The sequence below is a fragment of the Hippichthys cyanospilos genome, chromosome 2 (genome assembly GCF_059441005.1).
Source record: "Hippichthys cyanospilos isolate Australia breed blue-spotted pipefish chromosome 2, RoL_Hcya_1.0, whole genome shotgun sequence".
Classification (NCBI taxonomy): domain Eukaryota; kingdom Metazoa; phylum Chordata; class Actinopteri; order Syngnathiformes; family Syngnathidae; genus Hippichthys; species Hippichthys cyanospilos.
The window spans coordinates 21064223-21089745 of record NC_142370.1 but is presented as its reverse complement, the minus strand read 5'-3'; the positions used below and the strand labels follow the sequence as shown (position 1 = coordinate 21089745).

At 41.9% G+C, this 25523-nt stretch overlaps 1 protein-coding gene across 1 annotated transcript in view; it reads left to right on the top strand.

Annotated features, from left to right (window-relative positions):
• xirp2a (xin actin binding repeat containing 2a) overlaps nt 1–25523 on the top strand; it is a 39972-nt gene that overhangs the window by 13458 nt on the left and 991 nt on the right. Inside the window, exons 2-8 of the mRNA XM_088408872.1 lie at nt 1024–1135; nt 9434–9579; nt 13379–13513; nt 15533–15619; nt 15762–15828; nt 16129–16232; nt 16456–25477. Of these exons, the coding sequence (XP_088264998.1) occupies nt 1024–1135; nt 9434–9579; nt 13379–13513; nt 15533–15619; nt 15762–15828; nt 16129–16232; nt 16456–25477 (9673 nt within the window). The remainder of the gene's footprint in view (nt 1–1023; nt 1136–9433; nt 9580–13378; nt 13514–15532; nt 15620–15761; nt 15829–16128; nt 16233–16455; nt 25478–25523) is intronic.

Sequence of the window (25523 nt, the reverse complement as noted above, 5' to 3'; positions counted from 1 at the left end):
TGGTTTCTGCAAAGAAACTCACTCAGTTACCCAACTGGTGCATTTTAGGAACATGAAGTTTTGTCAGACGTGCTAAGCAATCTTTAGCTTTTAGAGTAAAAATTGATCGATGTTTTCAGCCTGAAGCAAGCGGAAAGTCCACTAAATTGGCATTTTCAGTCGACAAAATCAAATGGATAAACACAAGTGAATTTTCCTGCCTTACCCAAACAATAGTATAACCCTGGGTATTTTTTTTTTATACAAGGCTTTGGTTAGATCCAATAATTTGTTATTTGGACCCATAAGCTTTAACTGGCTTATGACATTTATATTACTGTTATTTTTCAATTGTAGTGTAACTGTAGAAGCACAGGCATATTTTTAACTTTAAGTGTAAATAATAAAACAGTAATAATAATTCAAAAAAAAAAATCAGTTTGAGTGCAGACAGAGGTAGACCAGTGCCTGACAAATGATGAACCAGAAAAAAAAAAAAAAAGTCAAATGTCACCCTCTAGTAGTGGCGGAAGGTTGGGCAAAAATACACCGATGGAGCAAAAATTACAATTTCGTCTGGCTTGAAAAAAAAATGATGGGCCGACAATGACGGGAAGAGGGGCGGGGCTCTGACGAATATTAGACCAGACCAAAAATGTAAGTTACCCACCTCTGCAGAAAAACCTCCACACTGGAAGGCTGGAGCTGAGTGAGTGGGAATTCAACAAAAACATGCTGAGAGGAGGGGCACAGCAAACTTTGAGTCAACTCAGGTCAATAATGGGAAATTATGAGTCAAACCGGGCATCACTGAATTGCAATCACTTTATCCATGTTGCTTCTGGACATTATCAGTTTTACCATTCTACTTACAGGGTTACTTTCCAGGCCGGTGAGACCTATACATGGATTTATTAATACTGTACATGGGTAATTGCAAGAGTCTGGACATGAGACAGCTGCTTTGTCACAGTTTAAAAAAAAACAAAAACTGCAGGTGTTGCGATCTGACAGATATTCCCCATTTGTTTTCTCTGTAACCAGGAAGTGACAAATGCCCATGCATCACCATCCAAACAAGTGACATCCAGATGTATTGCACTGCCAGATCAACCACGAGATAAGCCAATGGCCTTTTGTCTGGATGACATTTTCTGTGAGTACTTTCAATGAAAATGTAATGTGAATATGTGATAGGAGGCTCTGCATTCTTCACTGGCTCTTTCAAATAACAAACCTAGCTGTAGAACATGGAAAAGGGCATCTTGGGAACATTAGATTATTCTTTTCAGATAAGACAGATGTCTGCCTGGAACCCTTTTAATAGGGAAACTTGGCTCTTGGAAGATAACTCGGCCCTAGTTTGTTTTCAGCTGATTGTGATGGTGGCGTGCACATCTAACTTTGACACTGCTGACAGTTGTACGTGTGTGTGCGTGTGTGCGTGTGCGCGTGCGTGCGCGTGTGTCTGTGCTGGCCCACTTCACTCACAACTCAGTTTCTAGTTTGCTCTAAAGTTGAATGCCCTCGAGGTCGTACAATTGGGAATTTTACCAAAGGTTTGGAAAAACTTGTACAAATCTTTAGGATTCAAACCACCACCATGTATTGCAGCATGCAAGACCTTAGAGCTTAGCTCAACAAGGATCAACAAAGAGGCAAGCACACTTTACAACCATGCTCAACTATCAATTATGTAAAGCTTTTTAATTACGGTAGTACTTATTGATTTGCATAATTATTTAACCCTACATTGAAATGAGCGCACAGTAGATAAGCAGATCTAAGCAAGAACACGCACATGTACTTCCACATTCACACAAACAATTTGGAAGCGTCATAATGCCAGTGTACCTATGAAAGGAATTTGAAGCTGGAGCCATCCGATGATCCTCGTTCCTCATGTTCCCCTGACCACGTAATGGCTTTTGTCTTCTGACAGTTTGTCACTGACAACGTTGCATAATGTGCAGGGTCAAATGACCGACAGTAGCGGCAAGAGGAGTTTTAGAAGGGTACGAGTCGAGTCGAGGGTGCGTACCTCACAAAGCTGTCAAGCTTAAATAAAGCACGATGGTGTAGTAACTATTCTTTAAACAGAAGCAAAGCTCCTGACCATATCCTGTGCTACTTGTCTTCATACATTTCTTCATGAATCCTTGTTTACTTGTTACCAAAAGTGACACTCACATGCTTCATAAGATTATTTAATATAAGGGCTCAGCCATTGATAGCATAATTTTTTTGGTATACATACAGCGTCCCTGCATTGTGTTGCAAAATAACTGAGCATTCTGCAAATCTTGATAATCGTGTGTGTGTTAGATTTGCGCTCGCGCTTAGCTTTGCGTTTGCCCGGCTCGCCACCGCTGGCTGCCCGGCTCATCGCTGCTGGTCCTAGCTTTACAGCTCATCACTAGCAGGCTGTTCGGCTTGTCGCTGCAAGTCCTAGCCTTACTGTTCATAGCTAACTGGCTGCTCGGCAAGTTGGTGCTGGTCCTAGGCTTCTTGTCCATTGCTGGCTGGCTGCTCGGCAAGTTGGTGCTGGTCCTAGGCTTCTTGTCCATCGCTGGCTGGCTGCTCGGCTCATCACTGCTGGTCCTAGGTTTCTTGTCCATCGCTGGCTGGCTGCTCGGCTCGTCACTGCTGGTCCTAGCCTTCCTGGCCGCTCGCCTTGTTGCATCTGTGTCATCACTAGCCTCAGCACACCTTCTTGCCACTAAATAGCTGCTCCAGCTTGACGTCTGTCAGACGCTCGGTCCACCTCGCCGTCTGCTCACTACTAGCTACTTGATCCTAGTCGCCACTGGCTTGCCATCACAATATAGCTAAACTTAATCTTCATCAAAATCATGCCATCAAAACAGAAGCCCGAACCAAAGCCAGATGAAGACTTCATGACAACCACATAGGTATATCAATTGTTACAACAACAAAGAGATCTGTTCACCGCACTCATACAACAACAACAACAACAGGAAAACTTTAAAGGATTTGTCAAAATCATTAAGGACTCAAATAATCCATGGCTTGATTGCATCATAAAGGAACTTCAAGAGCTCAAACACACCATACAGTTCACACAGTAGGAGGTTGATGATCAAAATAACCCAAACTAAACAAATGTCAAATCTGGCCGAGACCGTGCTAAATATTTGCTGACAATGCTGCGCTATCGTTAGCCTTAGCATAGTAACTATGGTTCAACAGCTGTTAAGTGAACGCGCTGCACATACCAGTTGTCCCAAGTTCTCGCTTCCGCCTTTCTACAAGCCAGGTGAGTGCTCTTGCTTGGCTCCGTTTTGTATTGAAAACTCAGCTGGCCGTGTTGGATCGCTCCCGGTGACCGCAAAGCGGCCGCCTTGATTCATTCCTGCCCCCTGCGTGAGCCGTTTAATGTTCCCGAAGTTGATTGGCTGTCGTGATGCGAAACATGAGAAAAGTAAAAAAAAATTGACTTCACGTGAAAGGCGAAATTTTGCTTCTCGTGACCGCGCGCGTCCATTCGCGTCGCTCCATTCGTGTCCATCACGTCGCCCAACGCGCATTCGCGCCCAGTCGCGCGAACTCCATCGACTACAATACAAAACGCTCCGCTTTTTCGCCTCGTTTGCATTCGGTGTGCACGCAGCATAACTAAATCATCTCTTCAACATTATTTCGGGTGCAGCCCACACGGCCCGGTACCAGTTGATCCACGGATCGGGGGTTGGGGACCACTGATCTAGACGATCAGTCAAAAAGAAGGAGCTTGGCCATAGATGGACAAAGAGAAACCTGGTCAGCGACGGAAGAAAAAGTAATGAAAATCCTGAAAGAAAAACTCCAACCACCAAAAATGATGGTCACTGTCACAATAAAAACAAATAAGAATAATTTGTGGATATTTTAACGTGGATCTGTTAAACCCAAATGGACATCAAAAAACAATGGGGTTTTTTTCGACAATGTATAGTAACCTTTCCCTGAAATCTTAAAACCTCCAATGAATACAGCTACATTAATAGACAATGTATTTCTAAATAAAAGTGATTATGAAATAATAGGTATATTTCTTATACATCTGGCTGTTTTTGCAATCCTCCAAAATTTTATATATATATATATATATATATATATATATATATATATATATATATATATATATATATATATATATATATATATATATATATATATATATATATATATATATATATATATATGGAGAGAAACACTCATTTCTAAGTACAGACCTAGGTTGTTGTTATCACAATTTTCAAAATTTCTAGAAAAAATATATTTTATATATACCGGTATTTTATTATATTCACATAAACTTAATAATTTTATAGATAAATACAATATTCTAGGTGAAAACTGTCAGGTTCAGTTGTTAGACATTTGTAAGAAACTGCACACAAAAAAGGAGACAAGGCAATCTTCCCGACTCATGCATGAGGGGAGCGAAGAGGAACCGGCCAAGGACAATTCTACTGCGCTCTGCCAATCTCTCGGACTCCCCTTACTTTTATTTGATACAGAGATCCCTAACTACATGAAAGTCCCGGCCCTCAAGGGGCAGGAAAAAACGCAAGTCTATGGCTGGGACCTTGTGTACTTGTCCATCTATGTGTGAGCATGTGGGTGAGAAACTAATGCATGTATGAAAAAATACGTAGCGAAACATTCTGATAATGCATAGCAAAAACATCGATAAGAGTCACAGCTGTGAGAACGCTCCGACTGGCAGGCTTGAGCGGCCTTCCTTCTGCTTGAGAGAAAACAATGACGAGACAGTTCTTTTCCCACAAACAGTGCACTCATTCTCCCAGCGTACCATCAACATACCTAGCAGTACATCAGCAGTTTATTTATTCATTATTATCATTCAGTATATATTTATTCATTCACACAGCAAAGAATTTCTTCATTGCGAGCATTAATATTTTGTAGCAAATGTATAATCACTATATCTACAACTATTCTAGCAATAATTATTCTAACAAAAACCAATATGGCCTCAGGGAGAAAAAAATCCCCCTCTGTGGCACTAATGGAAATTGTGGAGGAAATTGCAACTAGTATAGATAAAAAACAAATTTGCAGTTGTCATTTTTCTAAATTTGAAAAAAGCATTTGATACTACAGATCATATTGTAGTCATGAGAGAATAAGAGGGATATGAATTGGAGTAATAAGTTGCCTAGATGACAGAAAACAGCTACAGTTTAACTTGCCAGTGGTACAATGTTATCCTGCTCTAAAGAGTATCTTGAAAGACGTCTGACTACTGTGGAAGAGGAATTAAATACATTGAAAAACTGGTTTTACACAATTTATCTCTGAAGCAAACGAAACCAACTTCATCATCTTTGGCAATAGAAAAAGTAAACACCAAGTCAAAGTCACAGCTGACTCAATTGAAATCACATTTCTCTGGGTTTTAATAGATGCAAAACTAAGTTGGAAACCCCATATTGAACATGTTAAAAGAAACAAAAAAAGACACTAACCTTTATTTTTACTTTTGGTCGGTAATACTAGCTTTAAATAGGTATTCTACGGAAATGTGTTTATTTTCTACTTTCGGAACAGGAAATCCATGTGCAATTTCAGTGGGATTATCAGACGAGCGCAGCCTCTCCTCAAGGCTGATAACCGCACTTTTCTGTAGTCAATGGGTTGCCAACAACAGCTATAGGGGTGGGCTCAAGTCGGTAAACACCAATGATCACAGCCTATAATAGAGAAAAAAAGACATGAATAATTCATATAAAATGGATTCAATCTTGTATTGTGAGAAGGTTATAGTGGCTGAGAGAATGAATGAAAGGCTTTCGGCTGAGGTCAGTGGTTTATGAAAGGATCTTCACTTATGCTTTAGGGCAATATTTGTTCACGGGAAGGATAAAAGAAGAACTCTGTTTACGTTGGCTGCCCTTGCTTCTCAGCATGTTTGGTTGGATGATTCAAAATCAAGCTGTCTCAAACATGCATTTCACAAAGCAAGTGCTGTCCAGTTGAAGAGGTGGTTGTTACTGTCTGCTGTCAACGGGTCATTTTGTCAGTGCAGAATCAAGCTGAATTACACTGAGGTTTGTTATCCATATCCATTTTAAGAATTCAAAAGAATTTAACGTAAACATATAAGTCGTCATAAAATTTAGTGGACAAGTTCAAAAGGGACACGAGGAAGTAAAAAATGTAATAGTCCTACTTCTTTTTCGCTGACTTGTTTTTTCGGAACACTTTAATATGTCATTCACACAGTGTATCCCAACAACAGGGGAAAAAGAATATAAATCCAGTGAAAAAGGTGCAGCAGTTATTTAAGACAAGAAAAAAAAAAGAAAGGCAGAGATGTTCCCTTGCTGTAACACAGCTAGAAATGCCCACTGAGCTCAGATTCGGCCTGACTGCAGTGGCCCCTTCAAATTCACCAGAACTTCATCCGAATAACTGCGCCAAAACTTTGATGTGATTCCAGCAAGCGTAAGTTTAATCATGTGCTTTCAGCCACCAAACTGTCAGCTACACAGTGCCCATGTCGAAGGAAATGGCTTCAGTATGCTGTTTCAGCCAGGATGTGGCATAAGTCAAATTCACAAACAAGCACATTAAGTTCTTTCGGCTCAAAATCAGGATTTGCAAGCTTTTACTTTTTACTTACAAGCGTAGCTTTGCCGTCGACTGATATGGACCCCAAAAGCATAACCCTAGCCCATTAAAATGAGTCCTTTTTTATGTATCAAAGCTCATTAGATTGTTAAATATAGGATTTCAAAAGTATTTTCCATACCTAGTCTGACGCTATGTGAAATCTTCATCCATAACACTGCTATGACATAAGTTAAAGAGCATGCGGGATACCTCGATACATGATTCTAAAATAAGGCCAAGGCGCACGCACCAATCCTCTCCTGTAAGTCCATCCTATTTTTTACGAAGGGGGATTCTAAAATAAAATCAGCTGTCACCGCATGCCAGGGCCTCACTGCTGAGGAGCACGCTGCTGGAGCTGGCCTCCAAGCTTGTCTGCTGGTCTCCATCCAGGACTCTGCAACTAATTCTTATAATTATTCTTTTCCGGAGTTGCAAGGCAACATTTCTATTCAGTGGGATTCTACTGACGTCGATTGTTTCGCGTATCATTGGCAGAAGGTAAGTCGTCATTGTGATTTACAGGCATTCAATGGGCAGGCGTCTTTCAAAGAAAACATATACAGTGTGTTCTAAGCGATGACAGCCAAAGCACAAGTAGAAGAAAACATATTTGAAATGAGAGACAACATTTGGGCTTATAATTGTTTTCATGGCTAGAGGGATAAGAAGGAAGCAATTGTGATAAGTTGTTGTGCTGTACAAGCCAAAATGACCAAATCGCACTATTGTACTGACTCCACAAGGAAACGCTTTCCATTTTTGCCCTGTTACCATCGCTGGCGAGAATCTCATCAGGCATATTCTGGGAGTGTGACGAATGAGAAACAAAGTGCTTAGCTGAGCACAAGGAATGACTCCAGGGCAATCCAGTCTACATGTAAAGAACTTAATCTGATAGATTTGACAACTCAATTATTGTGCCTGTTTTGCTCTCATCTGTGAGGAGAAAATCAGCCTCCGCGGCTGACATTTCAATTAGTCTATCTCATTTGCAGCTCTCGTCAACCCTCACCAACCAAACACTTTATGTCCTTAATACAAAATAATGTGGAGAGGGCGGAAAAGGGACGTGCGACGTGTCATGTAACCCTTAATCACGGAAAAAGTCATTTGTCTCTGTGTTATTTCAGCAGTCAGGTAGTTCGTTATTCTTTTTGGATCCAGGACTGCACTTAAATACATATAAGCTTTTATCGAGCACGAGATGTAACAATTTGGCTTTCAAACAACACCGATGACCGCAAGTCCTAGGGTTTTCCCGGTGCCAAAAAGAGCACGTATTAGTGAATGTTCGTAATTATTAGGGAAGGCAGGTAGTTCTCATCTGCCACAGCGTAGGCCTCCACACTCTTCTACCATTCCCAAACTAAATCTTTCTCTCAGCGAGAGAACCTGATGCTGCAGTAACAGGCTGTATATAAAAAGGCCTGGTTTATTTTCTTAGCCCGGGCCTGGCTAGCTCACCTTTGAGCTATGGCATTTTTGCAGACAACATAGCTTTGAAAGAGGCTGCTGTCACTGCCGTCATGCATCAAAAAAACGGGTCTCTGGCTTTGTGACAGCTCCAGACCATGACGTGAACATTCATCTCTGGCGATAACTGAAGCCGTTATCCTTGTGATTCTGTCATCATGCCGGTGTGAGGTTTCAAGACAGCCTCGGGCATAGGATATCTGACCTATATTTATAGAATAGACTCAGTAAAAACCTGTTTATTTTCAGGTGCCACTGGCTGCCTATTACTACACACTAACATGCCGCACGTAACAGAAAGCTCAAACCGGTGTCATGAGGACAGCATGTTTCTATCATGTGGCGCTTAAACCTTAGTCATTAATACCACACAAAGTCACAAGTCAGTCTAAATCAGCTGGGGAAGATTTCCCTGTCAGGACTTTCTTACATTTTGGTCCTCTAAGGGTCACGCTTGATTAATTAATCAATTAACCCTAACCCTTTACAAGTGGTACGGACAATAATACATTGCCGTGAATAAAACTTATGTATAATAAAAGAGTTGATTTGTTTAGCTGTCTATTCATGACACGTATTCACCTCAAACCTTTACTGTTGTATTTCGAGCATAGCCTACTGTACACACAGGAGACTATTGATTGCTCTACGTAAATGTAAAGATTCTGAGAAATCTGCACAGCAATGCACAAAGACAAATAAAAGAAAGCAAATATTATGGTACCGCCGATCTTTATAACTCCCCGAAACGTTAAAAAACAGATGCAGTAACTCCTCACAGAAATTTCTAATGACTTTCACCATTAGTTCACATACACTACAGTGCATGTGCTGCAAATTCTGTATGTGAGCATTTGATGACAAGAGAACAAGGCGTAGGATTTCAGCGTGTCCAAAGGTTGCAGCCTGTGCCGATAATGAGAGAAAATCATTTTTATGTAGGTTTTTCTTTCATCCCACCACATTGTTGCCGCGAGAGACTGAACGTGTAAGGACCAAAAAGGTCCAGTGTGGGTGTGTGCTGAGACACAGTAAACCGTTCTCTGTTGCTTAATGATGCTTTGTAGTGCAGAAAAGTCAAAAACAGAATCAATGTGCTCTTCTAATTGGCAGTCCATGGGGGTGCATTGAGCAAAATGATCATAAACTACTGTGTGCTTATCGATGGCTTTATTACAGACTCTTGTCTTGCGTGTAAATATACTGTGTCAATAAGAATAGAGAACAACACCAAATAACTTCAATGTTGTATCCAGCTAGAGCCCAACAATGATTAACATATTATTCACGTACGAGAAAGTCATGTCTTAATGTTTGCGTGTGCATGTGTGTGTAGCTGCAGAGGAACAGCCCATCCAGGGGAACTGGACTCCAGACGTTGATGACCGTGAGACCAGCGAGTCTGTGTCACTGAAAGAGCGACTGGCCATGTACCAAGCTGCCGTGTCTCACAAAGAAAGTACCGGCTCCTCCTCTGCAGCGGTAAGACCATGCAAGTGCATGTGTGTGGGCATGTGTACTGACAGCCAGATATGGGCAGAAGCTAACCCTGCTTTTGCCAGTCATTGTAGCATCAGCTTCAATTCAAGAATTGTATATTCTAGAACTGTGTCTGATTATGTGCTTCAGTGACCTGCAAGCACACACCACCTCTTCAATAGAACATGTTATGTATGTATAGTTTAGAAAAAAAAAGTGGGGGCTGATGGGCTTTAATTTTTAGACAATGCAATCACTGCAATTTGAGTTAATCAGAAACACAGTACACAAAAAGAAAACTTACTGTAGATTTTGGTCTTTAAGGCGGGCGTGCATTTTTTTATTTTCTCAGAAATTGACCGTGCAACTTATAATCGAGTGAACCTTCTGTATGAATGTCAAAGAGGGGTTGAATAAACCTTGATTCAGTCACAGTACTCGTCTGTTTTCTTTCATTTGCAGTCATGCACCTCATAAACCCAGTGTGGCTTACAACCCAGTGTACCATATTTATGGAAATGTACATAAATATACATGTTAGTTAAGACCGCACCTTATCTTATTATAGTTAGAAAAATACAGTTACAAATCAGCATGTTCTTACAGCCCTGAAGCATATTTAAGTTTGTAAAGATGAAACTGTTCATGCTGACTGGTTAGAGTCACACTTAAAGTATACCTTAAAGGGATACTAAATTTGTTTTACATTTTAAACAATAAATGACCATTTTTCGTCCACAGTTAATTCGATTTTTCGATTTTGGCTTGTAAAACTTCATATGTCAAAACCCAGAAAAGTGAGCTGAGATGTTTATTAAACACAAGTAGGAGACTTTGGACCCAAAAGCAAACAGAACACATACGTTGGGAAGTAGAAAGTCCTTCAACACAAAAATCAAACCTAATCACAACTAAAAAAAAAAAACAGAATTTGAAGCTGAACTCATGGTAACATGGTTCAGACATAGATTCAGAGTGAGATTCTTTAATCAGCATTTATGTCAAAACAGAGGAACGTACTTCGGCATTACCACAAAACCAACAAACAGCTAATCTGGGGATGAGCGCAATAGTGGTGCTACAGGACATAAACCCAAATTTTGAAATAATTCAATCCTATATGACATTTTACAGCAAATCAAAGGACCATAGCGGCATCATAAAGATGAATACATGAAGGAACAAAGCAGTCATAATATACTAAATACAGGTCTATATACTGTATAAGAAAAATGATCAACATTAAAATGGCAAACGGGACAAATGACTATTTTGACACAGATGATAAATAATGACCATAACATTAAACCAGTCCCCACCCGTTGAAGTTAAGCTGATTGGACAACACATGGAAGGCAGGCACACAGAGACAGATGAAAACAATCAAACTTACGAGAACAAAAAAAAAGTCCCAGCCGAACATGACAGAATTAAATGTGCATTTAAAATCTAATTGAGTCATCAAATTAATTACAGACAAAATATTAACTTTTTACTGCTAAAAATGACTAATTACATTTAATATCTCTAAGGTTGAGCATCAAGTCTCGAGAGATGTAACCTCAACTTAATTATGTAAACAGTAATGAGACAGGCAAAACACAAACAAAGAATGTAAAATTAAAAAGCCCACACCAGTGTATATTGTATCAAGGGTAGTCAGCTTTCCAATGTGAAACTTACTGAATGCTCAGGCATATGTTAAGAAGTTAATTAATCAACTGGTGAAGCAAATCACAGACGGTCACTCTATAACAAAATGCACACAGGAAATCACCAGTCATCATTTGAACACCATCCATCCATCCATCCATCCATCCATCCATCCATCCATCCATCCATCCATCCATCCATCCATCCATCCATCCATCCATCCATCCATCCGGCAGATGCCAAATTCACCAAAACGTGATATTTTAATATGAGCCTGGCAGGCACAGCTTTAAGCAAGATGCACTGAATCATATTCATGCACTTCACCGCTATAATAGTCAGTGTTGAAGTGCCACAACCTTCCTGACCTCACTTAATGCTCAGTGTCAGGCCTCTTGTGGCCGCACTGACAGCTGAGAGCTAGGGCCTAGGTGCCAGACAAAATCTGCATGGGATTTTCATTTTTTACTCCCTGTCTTCCCAACCTTAGGCAGCTGTCATCAGCATAGCCATATAAATGTGACAATGTACCTCACGAACTCCAGTGTGCGGTGTCTATCATCCAACAAAAATCAACATTCTATGTTGAGCCAATTCTCATAAAAAAAAATACAGCATGATTAGCCTGAGTGGGATTACTTTGCAATACATTCTGTGTTCGCCAACATGCAGCGTTAAATGTGTAAATGCGTGTAGCTAACAAAAGAATGTTTTATAACACCATTCCTTTTTACTGAGTTTCCCCAGTGGCCACCAGTGCAGTCATTTTTATTGTTCATCTGACACCATGCCACCCCCATTCTCTTTGTACCGCCCTAAGAATAACAACGTGGTAAAGAGGTGATTGCCTTTTTTACTTTGTTTACTAAACCTATAATCGGAAACCGCACAGGTAAAGAATTGCGAGGCTAAAATATATGATGTAACTGCACTGCTTTAATGACATTGCTACAAGCTACAGCAGGACCTAAAATGCTGGAAATAAAATGTGCTATTAATGATCATCATTAGACATTGACAAAACCTGTATACAAATCCTCTAAAAGAATAGGTCAAAAGAAATTAATGCTACTACCAAACCAAGGCGTGTCTATGTTAACCATCACTTTTGTATAATCTCAGTGTGCTTAGAGGTCATTGATTGATCAATGAATGCTAAGTTTTATTTTTTCATTTGCGGGACCACAAGCAGACATATGCACTCGAACATACACAACAAGAATATAAGCTTTGGAAATGTTCTACAGTTTGCTATTTCCCCAAAGCTACGTGCTCTGAAAATGTTATTGGACAGGTTTTTCTAATGTACGAAGGATGTATGAAAAATTTTAAGCATTGTGTATCAAAAAATAAATAAATAAATACATCTTCGACACTACCTGAGATGTGGACTATGTTGAAAACTAAAAGTCCAGAAATCTTTTATCCTTTTTTAATCTTGTGACCCTTAAAACATTTCATACAGTCCTTGTAGTTTGTTGTCACTTCTATCCCCAATAATCATATTACTATGTTTTGAATCCTTGAGAAGCATATCATTTCAAAACATACTAAAAAGCATTGACAGGCTTCATGCGGTAATGTCAAAGACTTCGTCTTATCTACCTTTCATTTTGTTGTTCCCTATGGACAATAAATATTTAGTGTTTAGTATTACTAACTCACTTTCTTGCTGCATGTGAAAAACATTTCGTAACAAAACTGGAACCTAGCAAGTACTTAGTATTTTGCAGTAATTGTGTCTTCACTATTACAGTGGTAGTGCAGAACACACCGTTCTTCAGCGGGCCAGGGTCTTAAACTCCTCTGCGATATTTTAATATTACATCAGAGGCATTTCACGTCAAACTAAAAGAGTTCATGTCAACATGTCAAAGTTCAACATGGCACAACCACTCATAGTTAGCACACTAAACTTGGGTAAAATACTACAAGAAGTACGTATGTGGAAAGAAATGACCCCAACATGGTCAAAATACTGCATAAGGGTTAAGGTCATACATACAGTATTCAAAAGTATCAAATGAACTGCTGTGATAGGTATTACAAAGCCCAATTACAAAGAAGTTGGGATGTCATGTCAAACAAAAAATACTGTCAAACACAATGTCAAACATTTATACTGATGTATTTTTTTTTTTTTGTCCAGATGATGGAGGATTCTGAGGCTTGTTCACTACCAGGTGGCCTGGCCAGTGTTAAGAAACATTTTGAAAAGCAGGATTTTTCCTCATCTTCCCAGTCCAGCAGCACCCATGTCCAATTTCAGCAGAGATCTGTTCAGGTGAGAATGACAACTCAATGTACTGTAGATGTCGTTGCCTTTGTTGTTGAAATTGATAGCCAATAGACTCTTTTTGGATTACTATGTATTCAGGCCGACTCGGTAATCAAACATGTACTGTACGGCTCAGGTATGCAGTATGGGGCTTAACGATACACAAAGATCCTACATCAATACATAAGTCAGTTTTACGGGTACGGTTCGAATCATTTTCCGCAAATTATGAGAATAAAATCCCCAAACTACTAAAACTACATTTGCTTGTTTTATATTTGTATTTATGATTTGCAAACAAAATAAATTGGTACAAAAATAAATAAACGATACTATGTCAAAATGGTTAAATATTAACACATGTATCTTTGCATCTCTATTATTCAGCAATTGATTGTATTGGTTTTCATTCTGTTTCATTCTGCCAACAAAAAAATGGCAGAGCCCGTCGGTTTTATATGATTAAATTAACCCGTGACCGAAATCCCCAGGTGCTCGCTCTCAAATGCGCATTTGCTAGCGTTAGCACTGAAGGCAATATAACCAACAATGATAAAAGATTTTGACAGAAATGTCTACCGCTTTTTTTCCAAGTCCTTGGAGCTACTTTAGAGTACCGGCAGGTTAATTTTGTTGACAAGTGTGCGAACGTTATCCAGGAAGACACGTAGCCGGGATGTTCCGTTGTTAGCCCTTATCCCGGTTAGCAAGTTGGTGTCCTAGCGCTACGCTCCGTCTTTGTAGTTGCCCGATCTTGTTTGCTTTCCACGTGCCTCACTGTATGAAGTTGATATTTTTTAAGCTAAACACTAACAACACATTTCTTAAACAAAGCGGATTCAGCAAAACTGTACACTTGTCAGTGGGATGTAGACGGGGGGCTGCCGTCATCTACATTTGAATTTACCAAGAGGACTTTTATTTCTTTGTGAAATTCTTCTCACAATTGTAAATACAGGTAGTCGAAGTGACATCTCCCTGTTCAAAAGTCATCCTGGACGCATGGATGTGACAAAATGTCAGTTTCATTTGTCAATCAAGGAGGTCATCATCAACGCGGCTCATTAATTCTTCACTGCCGCGCATACAGCAAATGCCAGAACATGTTACATCTGCTTCTGCTCGATCCTCGCTAAATCTGACCCTCCATTCACTCTACCCATCTGTTCATTCAGACGGAAAGCAGAGTGGATGCACTGAGCGTAAAAGACCTTGCTTAATGTTAAATTTTACATTGAGGTGTGTGCGAGAAATGTCTGGGTATGTTTTATCAACTCGATGCTCTCATGTCTCAACAGAAAGCACTTTTCAGTCAGATTCCCTTTACAAATGTTTTATCCAGTCTCGATGCCATGTTTTAAAGCTTGTTGAACATTCCAAAAGATATAATCCTGACACATGTCGTTTCAGGCGCAGATGTTGTTTCTTTTGCGCTAACTGCAAAAGGCACGTTCAAATACCCTCATAAACCTTCCTTTGAAATGGCTTTAATCGCCTAATGCATTTTCGATAAAATTCAAACAGGAAATCACAGCGTAATTCAAGCTTTGCTGTGCAGCAATAAAGATACATCTCCAACCCACGAAGGGCTCTTATTAAGCTTAGTGAAAATTATTCTGCATCCGTTTCAGTTTTCAGCAGCTATGTAGTGATAAAAATTAGGTTTATAGGACTGTACTATCAGCTGAACATTGGGTATGTTTTAATGACAACCATAACAAGAACTGCATTAAATTGAAAATGTTAGGATGATCAACTCCTTTTGGTTGTAGTTTGCAATAGTGGACAAATGCTTTGCATCAAAGAGGAGGTCAATTCATTTTGACCTCCTTGCAAACAGCAATCGTGATAACAGACAGACCATTAAGTATACAATACTAAGACATCATATCACTGCAATCTCAGAAATTTTGATACATCTCTTTTACTGGATGTCACTTGATTGTACCAAATTAAGTGTCCACTGAACGTACGTGTGTGTTGAGATTCTCACAGAAATTCAGTGTATTTTTCTCAATTTTTCAGGAGGTGTCCTGTTCCTCAGAAGTGACTGTAAGAAGCAGTGTCAGAGAAACCCTCCCACCCACAAGCATCTTTCAAAATCAGCAAGAGGTACTTGGATAGCACAGTCACAAGATCCAAGACTTTCTTCTATTATTCATAGTCTGAATAATAAAATTACACTAAGCAGGTCACATAACATAGTTCAGAAATTTGTGACTGAGCATAATAATGATTTTTCTTCTTTCTGCAGGTGATCCATGATGAGAGAGTGCAACACAACAATGTGGCTGCAAGTCACGGATATTACAACGAAACAGGTTCATTCATATTGTGTATTCTATATTACAGTGTGCAGTCATACTTTATGCATGTTTCAGACATCTATTAGCTGTTCAGATGATTATTGCCTGTTCAACGTACAGCCCCCCCCACTCCCAAAAGAGACAAAGTACCGATGGTAAATATTAGAGAGAGAAAACTGAGAAATTGACTCTGCATCGTTCCAGAATATAAGAATTACCTGGGATTTTAATGAAAAGATTTATTGTTATTTTTCAATTCCACTCAATATGAAAGGCTTAATGAGGCAATCATCTTTTTTTTTTTGTCTAATTCAGTTAAGTTTGCCGGAGGAGAGGACCTGCCAAAGGTTTCCACACAGTCTTTGAAACAGCAATATGAAAAAAATATCGAGGAAGCCACCCCAGCCAATGAAATAAAGGTATCGATCAAAATGAACAGTTTCGTTACATATACAGTACAACGGGTATAAATTGAGGCCACACAAAGTGATCAAAAATGTTGTATTTTCCAACCTGATCAGTCGCAATGTAGTCTTGACATTCAATCCCATTGTGAATTTCTTGACGTTACAATTTTTTGGAATGATAATTTAACTGTTCTTCAACTGTTCCTCTTGCCATGCTCCTTTATGAATCACTTAGGTCGATATGGATTTTAACCAGTTTCAGTGGATGCCAGCAAACCATTTGTCCAAAGCTTCAACCGTGACCAGCCATCAAAGCTCCTCCTCTGTAAGGACAACAGCCTCATCTGCAGTCACATCGGCAACTCGTGAAACAACGGAATGTTTTCCCCCGCCTCCTCCTCCTCCTCCCATGAATCAGCTGGAGATAATGCAAGAAACCCCTGATAGCAGTGCCCAGCCGGACAGACAAGAGCTCCAGTATAAAAGTAATGTAAACAAGGAACAATACTTTAAACAAAAGCGCATGGCCGAACTAAAGCGCCTTTACAAGCATATTCATCCCGAAGTTCGTAAAAACCTGGATGAAGACTACCTAAGTCATCTGACTGAGTCAGAACACACACAAGAATTGACAGGGGATGTCCAGCAGACATGCTTTATGTTTGAGAATGAGGGTTCCAGTCGGAGTACAAGTCCTGACCGGGAATCTTTGGAATGGGATGAGATCCTTAGAGGCGAAGTGCAATCTAGGCGCTGGATGTTTGAAAACAAGCCACTGGACACGATAAAAGATGACACCTCTGATGAGAACGAGGCTAAGAATATTGCACAGCAGGAAATCATTGCTGGTAAGGATGTCAGATACACGGCATGGATGTTTGAGACTCAGCCCATGGATGCTCTGGGGAGTGAGACGCCTGGTTCTACAGAGCAGGTACGGAAGGTGACTGATGTCGCGAGAGGTGATGTCCGTACCGCTACTTGGCTCTTTGAGACGCAGCCACTGGACTATCTGAATAAGATCTACCAAGAAGATGAACAGGATGCCGTTACAACAAAAGACATCACCGGAGGAGATGTGAAAACTGCCAGATACCTCTTTGAGACACAGCATCTCGATTCGTTAGGCAAAACAGAAACCATTGAGGAGAGCCATTTTTTGAGCCTGAAGTCCGAGCTTGAGGAGGTTAAAGGGGATGTGAAGACAACCACTCGCATGTTTGAGACTTTGCCCATGTGTGTCATCAGGGGAGATTCGGGAGAGATGCTGGAAATCACAACTATTCGCAGAGAGGAGACTGAGAAAGGAGATGTAAAGACATCACGCTGGATGTTTGAAACCCAACCCCTCGATACTATCAACAAAGACCTTGCCAATGTGAAGCTTATATGTGGCATTTCCATGGAAGACAACATTCAAGGGGGGGTCAACAAAGGTAGATGGCTTTTTGAGACCAAAGCCCTGGACACAATCAAGGATGAGGAATGGGAGAACGTGAGGAACAAAAGGGAAGAGATCCTTGGAGCTGATGTTAGGAAACACTGCCTGGTTTTTGAGACTCAGCCAATGGATACACTGAAAGATAACGCCAATGCTCGATTTTTACCCTCTGAGGAAATAGTTGGGGGTGATGTGCGATCAGCAAAGCTTCTGTTTGAAACTGTGCCCATGGAAAATCTCAAGGACCTCCTTGAGGTGGGAAAACTACAAAAAATGGCTGCAAGTGAAGAAGAAAAGGGTGATGTGAGGCATCAAAAGTGGGTTTTCGAAAGTCAACCTTTGGCAAATATAAGAGAGGAGAAGAAAGAAATAACGAGGACTGTGAACATTGAAGATCTAGATAAAGGTGATGTGACAAACTGCAAGGAAAAGTTTGAGCGCATGGATTTAAGTATATGTGAAGGGGCCCAAAAAATCCAAGTTGAGGGTGTCACAAGTGGATCTGTGGAATCCAACCGGGCATTTTTTGAATCCACGCCTTTGTATGCCATGCAAGACAGCTCTGGCCATTACCATGAGGTGAGGACGGTAAGGCGAGAGGAGATTGTCAAGGGAGACGTTCATAGTTGCCGATGGATGTTTGAAACACGGCCTATTGATGAATTTGACGAAAGCCTCCGAAAGTTTCAGCTCATAAAAGGCATATCGAAACAGGAGATCGAGTCGGGGGATGTTAAGACGGCTAAGTGGCTGTTTGAAACGCAGCAACTTGATGCCATCAAACATGTTGACAGTGAAGAAAAGGAGACTAAAGAAGAGATTGAAATCGAAAAAGGAGATGTAAAGACTTGCAGGTGGCTATTTGAAACACAGCCAATGGATGTTCTATATGAGAAGGTTGAAAGTAATGAGGCAAATATTCAGGAGGTACAGAAAGGTGATGTCAAAACATGTACTTGGCTCTTTGAAACCCAGACTCTTGACAACATACGCGACCATACGGAGTCTGAGACCATTTTAAAAACCTGCACTGTCGCACAGGAAGATATCCAAGGAAAAGACGTGCGGCTGGCCCGCTTTCTTTTTGAGACAGAGAATCTTGAAAACCTAACTGGTGAAGATGGTGGCTCTTTTAGAAGGGTGACGGAAATTGACATCCAGTCAGGTGACGTTTCCAGAATGAAGTACATATTTGAGAATCGCTCATCAGACATAATTGGTTCCACCTCTGAGGAAACAATGCACCTGTTAAAGATGCAGCAAGCTGAGGACATCCAGAAAGGAAACGTGGTCAATTGCACCTGGATGTTTGAGAACCACCCAATTGATTCAATTCGTGATGAACCCAAAGAGGACAGAGAAATTCGAACAGTCACCGACGTCCAAGGCGGTGACGTTAACAAAGGCCGTTTCACTTTTGAGACGTTCTCCCTGGATAAAATTAAAGATGAATCTACTGAGTCCGATCTTTCAAAACTCACAAGTATCTTTCGAAATGATGTAGAGAAGGGGGATGTCAAAAACTATACTATGATGTTTGAGACCCAACCTCTGTATGCTATCCGTGACAAAGAAGGCCATTATCACGAAGTCACGACAGTCACCAAAGAAGAGATCATGAGAGGAGACGTAGTGGGTGCCCGCTGGCTGTTTGAGACCAAACCCCTGGATTCTATTCGTGACTCAGAGGAGGTGTATGTTATAAAAGCTGTGACTGAAGAGGGCATCAACAAAGGAGACGTTAGCTCTGCCAGATGGAGGTTCGAAACACAACCTCTAGATGAAATTACCGAAGAAATAAGAGTGAGGTCCAAAACCGTTGCAGACATCCTGGGCGGGGATGTGAGGACAAACAAGCAGCGATTTGAGACAGACGAAATGTCACAAAAATACATCCGAACGGTCAGCGTGAGTGAAATTCAAAAGGGTGATGTCAGATCTGCCAAATGGATGTTTGAAACCCATGCAATTGATGAGATTGGCGGAAAGGGATCAGAATATGACGATATGGAGAAAGTGACAAAGGAGGAAGTTATGAAAGGAGATGTCAAACAATCCGTGTGGCTCTTTGAGAAGCAGCCGCTCGACAGCATCAAAAAGATGGATGACACAGAGCTCATGACTGAAAGGGAAGAAATCCCGCAGGGCGATGTAAAGACAACTACATGGCTCTTTGAAACAACGCCGTTCCATAAATTCAATGAGCAGGCAGTGGAAAAAAGAGACATTGTGGGAAAAAGCATCAAAGCGACACTTGAGGAACTTTACTCTCAGAAAATGGTCGACTCACAAGGCATCCTCATCGAGGCAGATGAAATTGGCGACGTTCGAATGGCCAAGTACAAACTGATGAACCAGGAGACCCCCGAAATCCAAAGGGAAGAGATTATCCGTGGTGACCTGAACAACATAATGATGAACCTCCTGAATCGCAGGGAGACCACTGAGAGGGGGATAACTATCGACATGGAAGAACGAGGTAATATCAACACCACAGTGGAACAACTTTTTAACCAAGAGAAAGGCAGCAATGTAGAGAAAGAGGAAATCCTCCGTGGGGACATTCAAGAAGCGATAAACAGTTTGTTTAAGAATCAGAGTTCTTCCAAACATGGCATTCTGATTCAAGAGGATGAAAAAGGAGATGTGCGAATGACAATATATTCCTTGCTGAATAAAGGGGAAAAGGCAAGTGTGGAGAAAGAAGATATAATTGAAGGGAATGTCAGCAAAACCCTTCACCGTCTCCTCTCCAACTCAGGGGCAGAGGACTCGAAAAAGATAAGGGTAGGAGACATAGAGAGGGGTAATGTCAGCTTTTACACAACGTGCATTGAATCTGGTGCCTTGGACTACTTGAAGCAGCTTCAGACAGGTGAAGCTGTGCAAGCGGTAGAAAAGGAAAGCATTATTGGCGGGGATATTGAGGAAACCAAAATCTTGCTCAGGAAGAATCACCATGAAGTAGGTCGCACTGTGGCAAAAGATGATATAGTTCCTGGTGATGTATGCAGCATTGTTGAAGTCTTCATGACAGAGCCCACGGTGACTTACAGAAACCTGGAGAAAAGGGATATTGTGAAAGGTGACCTCAGTGCAGCCATGGATTCACTGAGTCAAGCCATCAACCAGAAAGCAGTGATAGAGAAAGAGGCGGTAGTGAAAGGAGACATCACCACAACTCTAAAATCTCTGGAGGATGCTCAGTATCAGCTCAAAGAAATGGAAAAGCCAGAAATAATCCGAGGAGACATAAGAGGGGCTCTTGAGTCACTCGAGAAATCTGCAACTACCAAAACGGAAGCTACCATTGACGATTTAGTGCCAGGTGATATCAAGGGAAGCCTGAAATCCCTGGAGGAGGCCAAACACGTGGTCAAGGAAGTTGAAAGAGAGGAGATTGTCAAAGGAGACATCCACATTGCCATGCAAAGTTTACACGAGGCCTCCAGTGAGAAAAAGACGTATCAACATCAAGTGAGCGAACAAGGCGATGTTAAAGCAACCATTCAGCTATTCCTTGAGCCAACAACAAGCCCAAGGATGCAGCGCCGGGGGAGCATCGAAGGAGATGTTAAAACATCCATAAAATCACTCTATGAAGGACAGGAAACAACTATAACAGAAAAAGAGGCAGTAGTGAAAGGGGATGTTCGAGGGGCGATAAAGTCCCTGATGCAAAAGAAGCAATATTCAAAGCCAAAGCGCATGCACTCAAAAGCAAAGGGGATGCAGAAAAATCCACTAACTACAAATCAAGCGACACAAGAGCGCTTACTTGAAGAAAACCAGAAAAGCATAACAGACAGTTCACACGCCGCTGTGAAAATCCTCTCTCAAAGCAATGACTTGCAGAAGCACAATGAAAGCAAACTGGTGAAAACACAGGTAATTACCAACGAGGCCTCTGTGACTGTATCCAAAACAGACAATCCTGCAGGGGCCTTTCAACAGAAGAGCATAAAAGAAGAAAAGCCCAAAATGCTGCTCCCACAGAAAACTCAATCCCCTAAGCCCGTTATGATAAAGACTAAACAAACATCTAATTATGAGCAAGCAAAAGCGAAAACAGCTGACATGAATATAATTAAAGGTGCGCACACCTCAGTGCAGCCAAATGTTTCAAACAAGCAAGTGTGTGAAACAAAGGTACTTCAACAGGTACAGACGACCGTTTCTCAGAAAACCGTCTCTCATAAACAAACCGTCACAACAACTGAGCATACCGTTAAAAGGCAAACAGATAATCAGGCGTTCACACAAAAGAAAAGCTTCAAAAACATGAAGAGTGACATTCATAATCTTGACATGGTGACGCGGGGCATGATGAAAAAGGAGAAGCCAGAAATTCACTTTCCTCCACCCCCCTTATCACCGCCTCCTCCCTCAGAGTCTGAGCTTTCCCTCCCTCCACCACCATCCCCAGTCCTGGAAAGCCCAGCATCTAGCTTGTTCCGAGCTCCCACTGCAACGCAGGAAAGTGACCTCCCACCACCGCCGCCGCCGCTGGTTGAAAGTGGAAAATCAGAGCCGGAATTTTTCCCACCTCCCCCTCCAACCTCTTGCTCTGGACAAGATTTCCTTCCTCCCCCACCTTCACAAGAAGAACTTTATGCACTGCCTCTACCTCCTGCTACAAGTCCAGCGAAGCCTGTTGTTAGGCCTTTGTTTAAAGTGCCCAAACAACCAGAGGTGCAAAAAGCTGTTCCCGCTAAACCAAAATGGCAAAACAAAGCGCCGAATCCATTGCCACGTCCCACTCAGCTGCCACTTGACCAAGAAAAAACAACAGCTCCTCTCAGAGAAGTCACAGTTCAGGAAAATGTAACAGAAGCAAGTCAGCAGGAAGCATACAAGAATATTCATTCACATGAGAAAATACCAAACTTCCCTTCTGCTAAAGTGGTGCAAAAAGCAAGCCTAACGCCACCCAAAAAAATATTTCCTCCCCCCATGAAGTTGCCTCCACCCCCTGAAGCAGCGCCAGTGCCAAAACCGAGGCCATACGCTCGCAAATTTAAAACACCCCTAATGCTTGCAGAGGAAAAATACCGCCAGCAAAGAATGGAGAATGAGGAAACGGGGACAGGTGCACTCAATACTCCCACCTCTCCTCCAGTAAATATACAAGCACCTGCTGAAGTTGACAACCGTGAGCTTTACACATCCGATAGGACCGAAATATTAGAGACTGCAGAAACAGTAAAAGCACCCACGCAGGTTCCCAGAGATGAAGCTTCAATGCAACATACAAGCACCAAGAAAATCCCGTCTCAGAGTCCAATGAGCAAGCCTTTGATCTCTGTCCCAAATAAGAAAGTAGCCCTAGGATCTTGCATTAATTTCTCAGACAACCAGCAATTTTCAAGCAAGATCTCCTCAAAAGTCAGCGCAACAACTCAAGCAGCGCCAAAGAGTCTATCCCAATCAGAAATCCCATCATTTGCTAATGTTGTCATTCCTTCAGTCACCGAGCAGCAGCAGTTTATTAAGAAGTCCAGGGCCAGTAATATTGATGTCACTCACATTGGTGTATCTCAAGAAATTACACAAGTCCAAGGGCAGTCTCCAACCGCAATGAGGATTGAAGATGTGAAAAATGCCAAAGAGGTAGCAACAAAAGAAGGACCCATGCCCTCTCAACCCACAAAAATTCCCAAGGTGACACCAAGTTTCAAAGTGAGAACAATTAAAATGCCGTCTGAGACAAAAGAGGAAAAAGGCGAAACGTCAATTAAAAATGGAATGCGCTTACAGCAGCAGGCAAACAGTGCGTTGCACAAGGATGAAGCAAAATTGACCCAGCAGAGCAGCCATGAGACATCATCATTGACAGAAGTGCAAGAGCGGGTGACCAAAAAATCAGCACCCACCACAGAAGAAGGTCACAAGAAGCATGTGTATGAAAGCAAAGAAAGCCAGCCCTCCGCAGTTCCTGTTTTAATGCCCAAGAAGACAAAAACATCTGTGTCTCAGGTTCAGCAGAATACGGTAGCACAGCAGGTCCAAAGACAGCAACAGCAAATTATCATGACAGAGAGGGTGGTCCAGCATAGCTCTCAGAAGCAAGAATCTGCTCAAATGCTCCAAAAGCAAATCAAGCAAGAAGATGCAGAACTAATCAAAATGCAGACAACAACACAAAATCCACAAAGTGACATATCTGTTCACGTGACTCATATGGACCAGGCCCATTCAGAGGAAATGCCACAATTAGACAAATGTCACGTACTGCAGAAGCTGCTCACTCAATTGAAAGCATTGGAAGGCGCACCAAGCAAGATGGACTCCACCTCTGTCAGCATGATTATAAAGGATCTCCCTGATTGGCTCTTTGGTTCAGATGAGAAAAACAATTTGAGTGGAATTGCTAAACAGTCAAACAAGAAAAAGTTGAAAGAAATGTTGGTCTATTTGAAGAATATTATTCAAGTTAAGTACACAAATCTGGAGGAGAAATTGATAGACGTGGGGATGGAAGCAAAAGCATTCCCTTCCCCGCCACCTCCAGTGGCTCCAAAACCAGATCGGAAGATCTTCAGTGGCGTGACAACAAAGTCAAAAATCAGCATTGGTTCACCCAAAACTGAAAAGAAGGATCCTGAAGACAAAAAGTCACTGCAGCAGAGGAAAGTGCAACATGAGCAGAGCGAGGCAGCAGATCATAGAGTCCATTCGCCATTGGCAAGCATTCGCACCCCCTCTCCCACCTTCATCAGCATCGAATCGAGAAGGATAGAGTCACCCCTCAGAGGCACCCCGTCACCACCGCCTTACAAGTCTGTCGGGACGCTGCCGTCTCCTGGGCAGAAGCACTACACTGCCACATCCAGCTTCCGGGCTACGCCATCTCCCACCATGACTCGCTCCGAGAAGCTGATGAGATTGAGGGACGCTCCCTCCCAGCTTTCATGCAGCCCAACCCCTCCGCTACCCATGGTCGCTCAAGAGGTGTTTGTGGATTGCCCGGCGCCATCATCTCCGTCTCTTAGACAGCCCTCTCCTATTGTGAGAAGTGAGCAGGTAGCGATGCGTGTGGCAGACGTGGGTGACTCCATGATGACAGTCAAAGACAAAAAGTCTATCTTTGAGGAGGCCCGGAAGGCAGAACTAAACAAGCCGTACCTTCGTAAGGATCCTATTGATATCCCCGAACGACTTGAGGCTGATTTTGAGGAGAGTGCACAGGTTTTGACGACAGACATGCAGAAAGAGGACCTCCCAAGAGTGGACATGACAAAGCTCGTAAATAAATTCGAGTCTCCCAAAGCAACAGTCTACTCCAGGAGAGAGCCCATTGTGATTACAGAGAGGCTGGGGAGTGACACGGATGACGCAGAGACCGACCCACACACCCCACGATCGGAGGAAGTTTCAACATTCAACGTCAAAGCGATAAAAGACGTGTTTGAAAGTGGCCAGCACAGCTCTCAAGCGGCACGAGACCTGCGAGAACAAATTGAAAAAGGAGAAGCAGACTTTTGCCACGCTAAGCCTGTGGACCAGTCAGAAACGTCCTCGTTGACTGAGCGGTTTTGTAGCATCGATGACTTTGGGAACACGATGAGGAGTGAAGTGCATTCGCAGAGCTCTGGGAGCTCTGTGATCCGTGGCAACCCTCCATCCTACGCGGATGTGGTGAGAGGCAGAGTTGCAGCAGTTGCTGTGCCCTCCAATGCCTCCACTGAAGAGCTAGTCAAAAACTTCCATCAGTCTTGGGCCGAGAGCCAAGGAGGCTTCCAGAATGTGGGCTTCAGCGTCGTGGAGCACAGGAGTTCCCAGATTGTCACACATCAGCAGGAGACTGTCGTGATGGGTAAAGCCAGCGTTGTGGCATGAGGCAACTAAACAGGCATGATGGT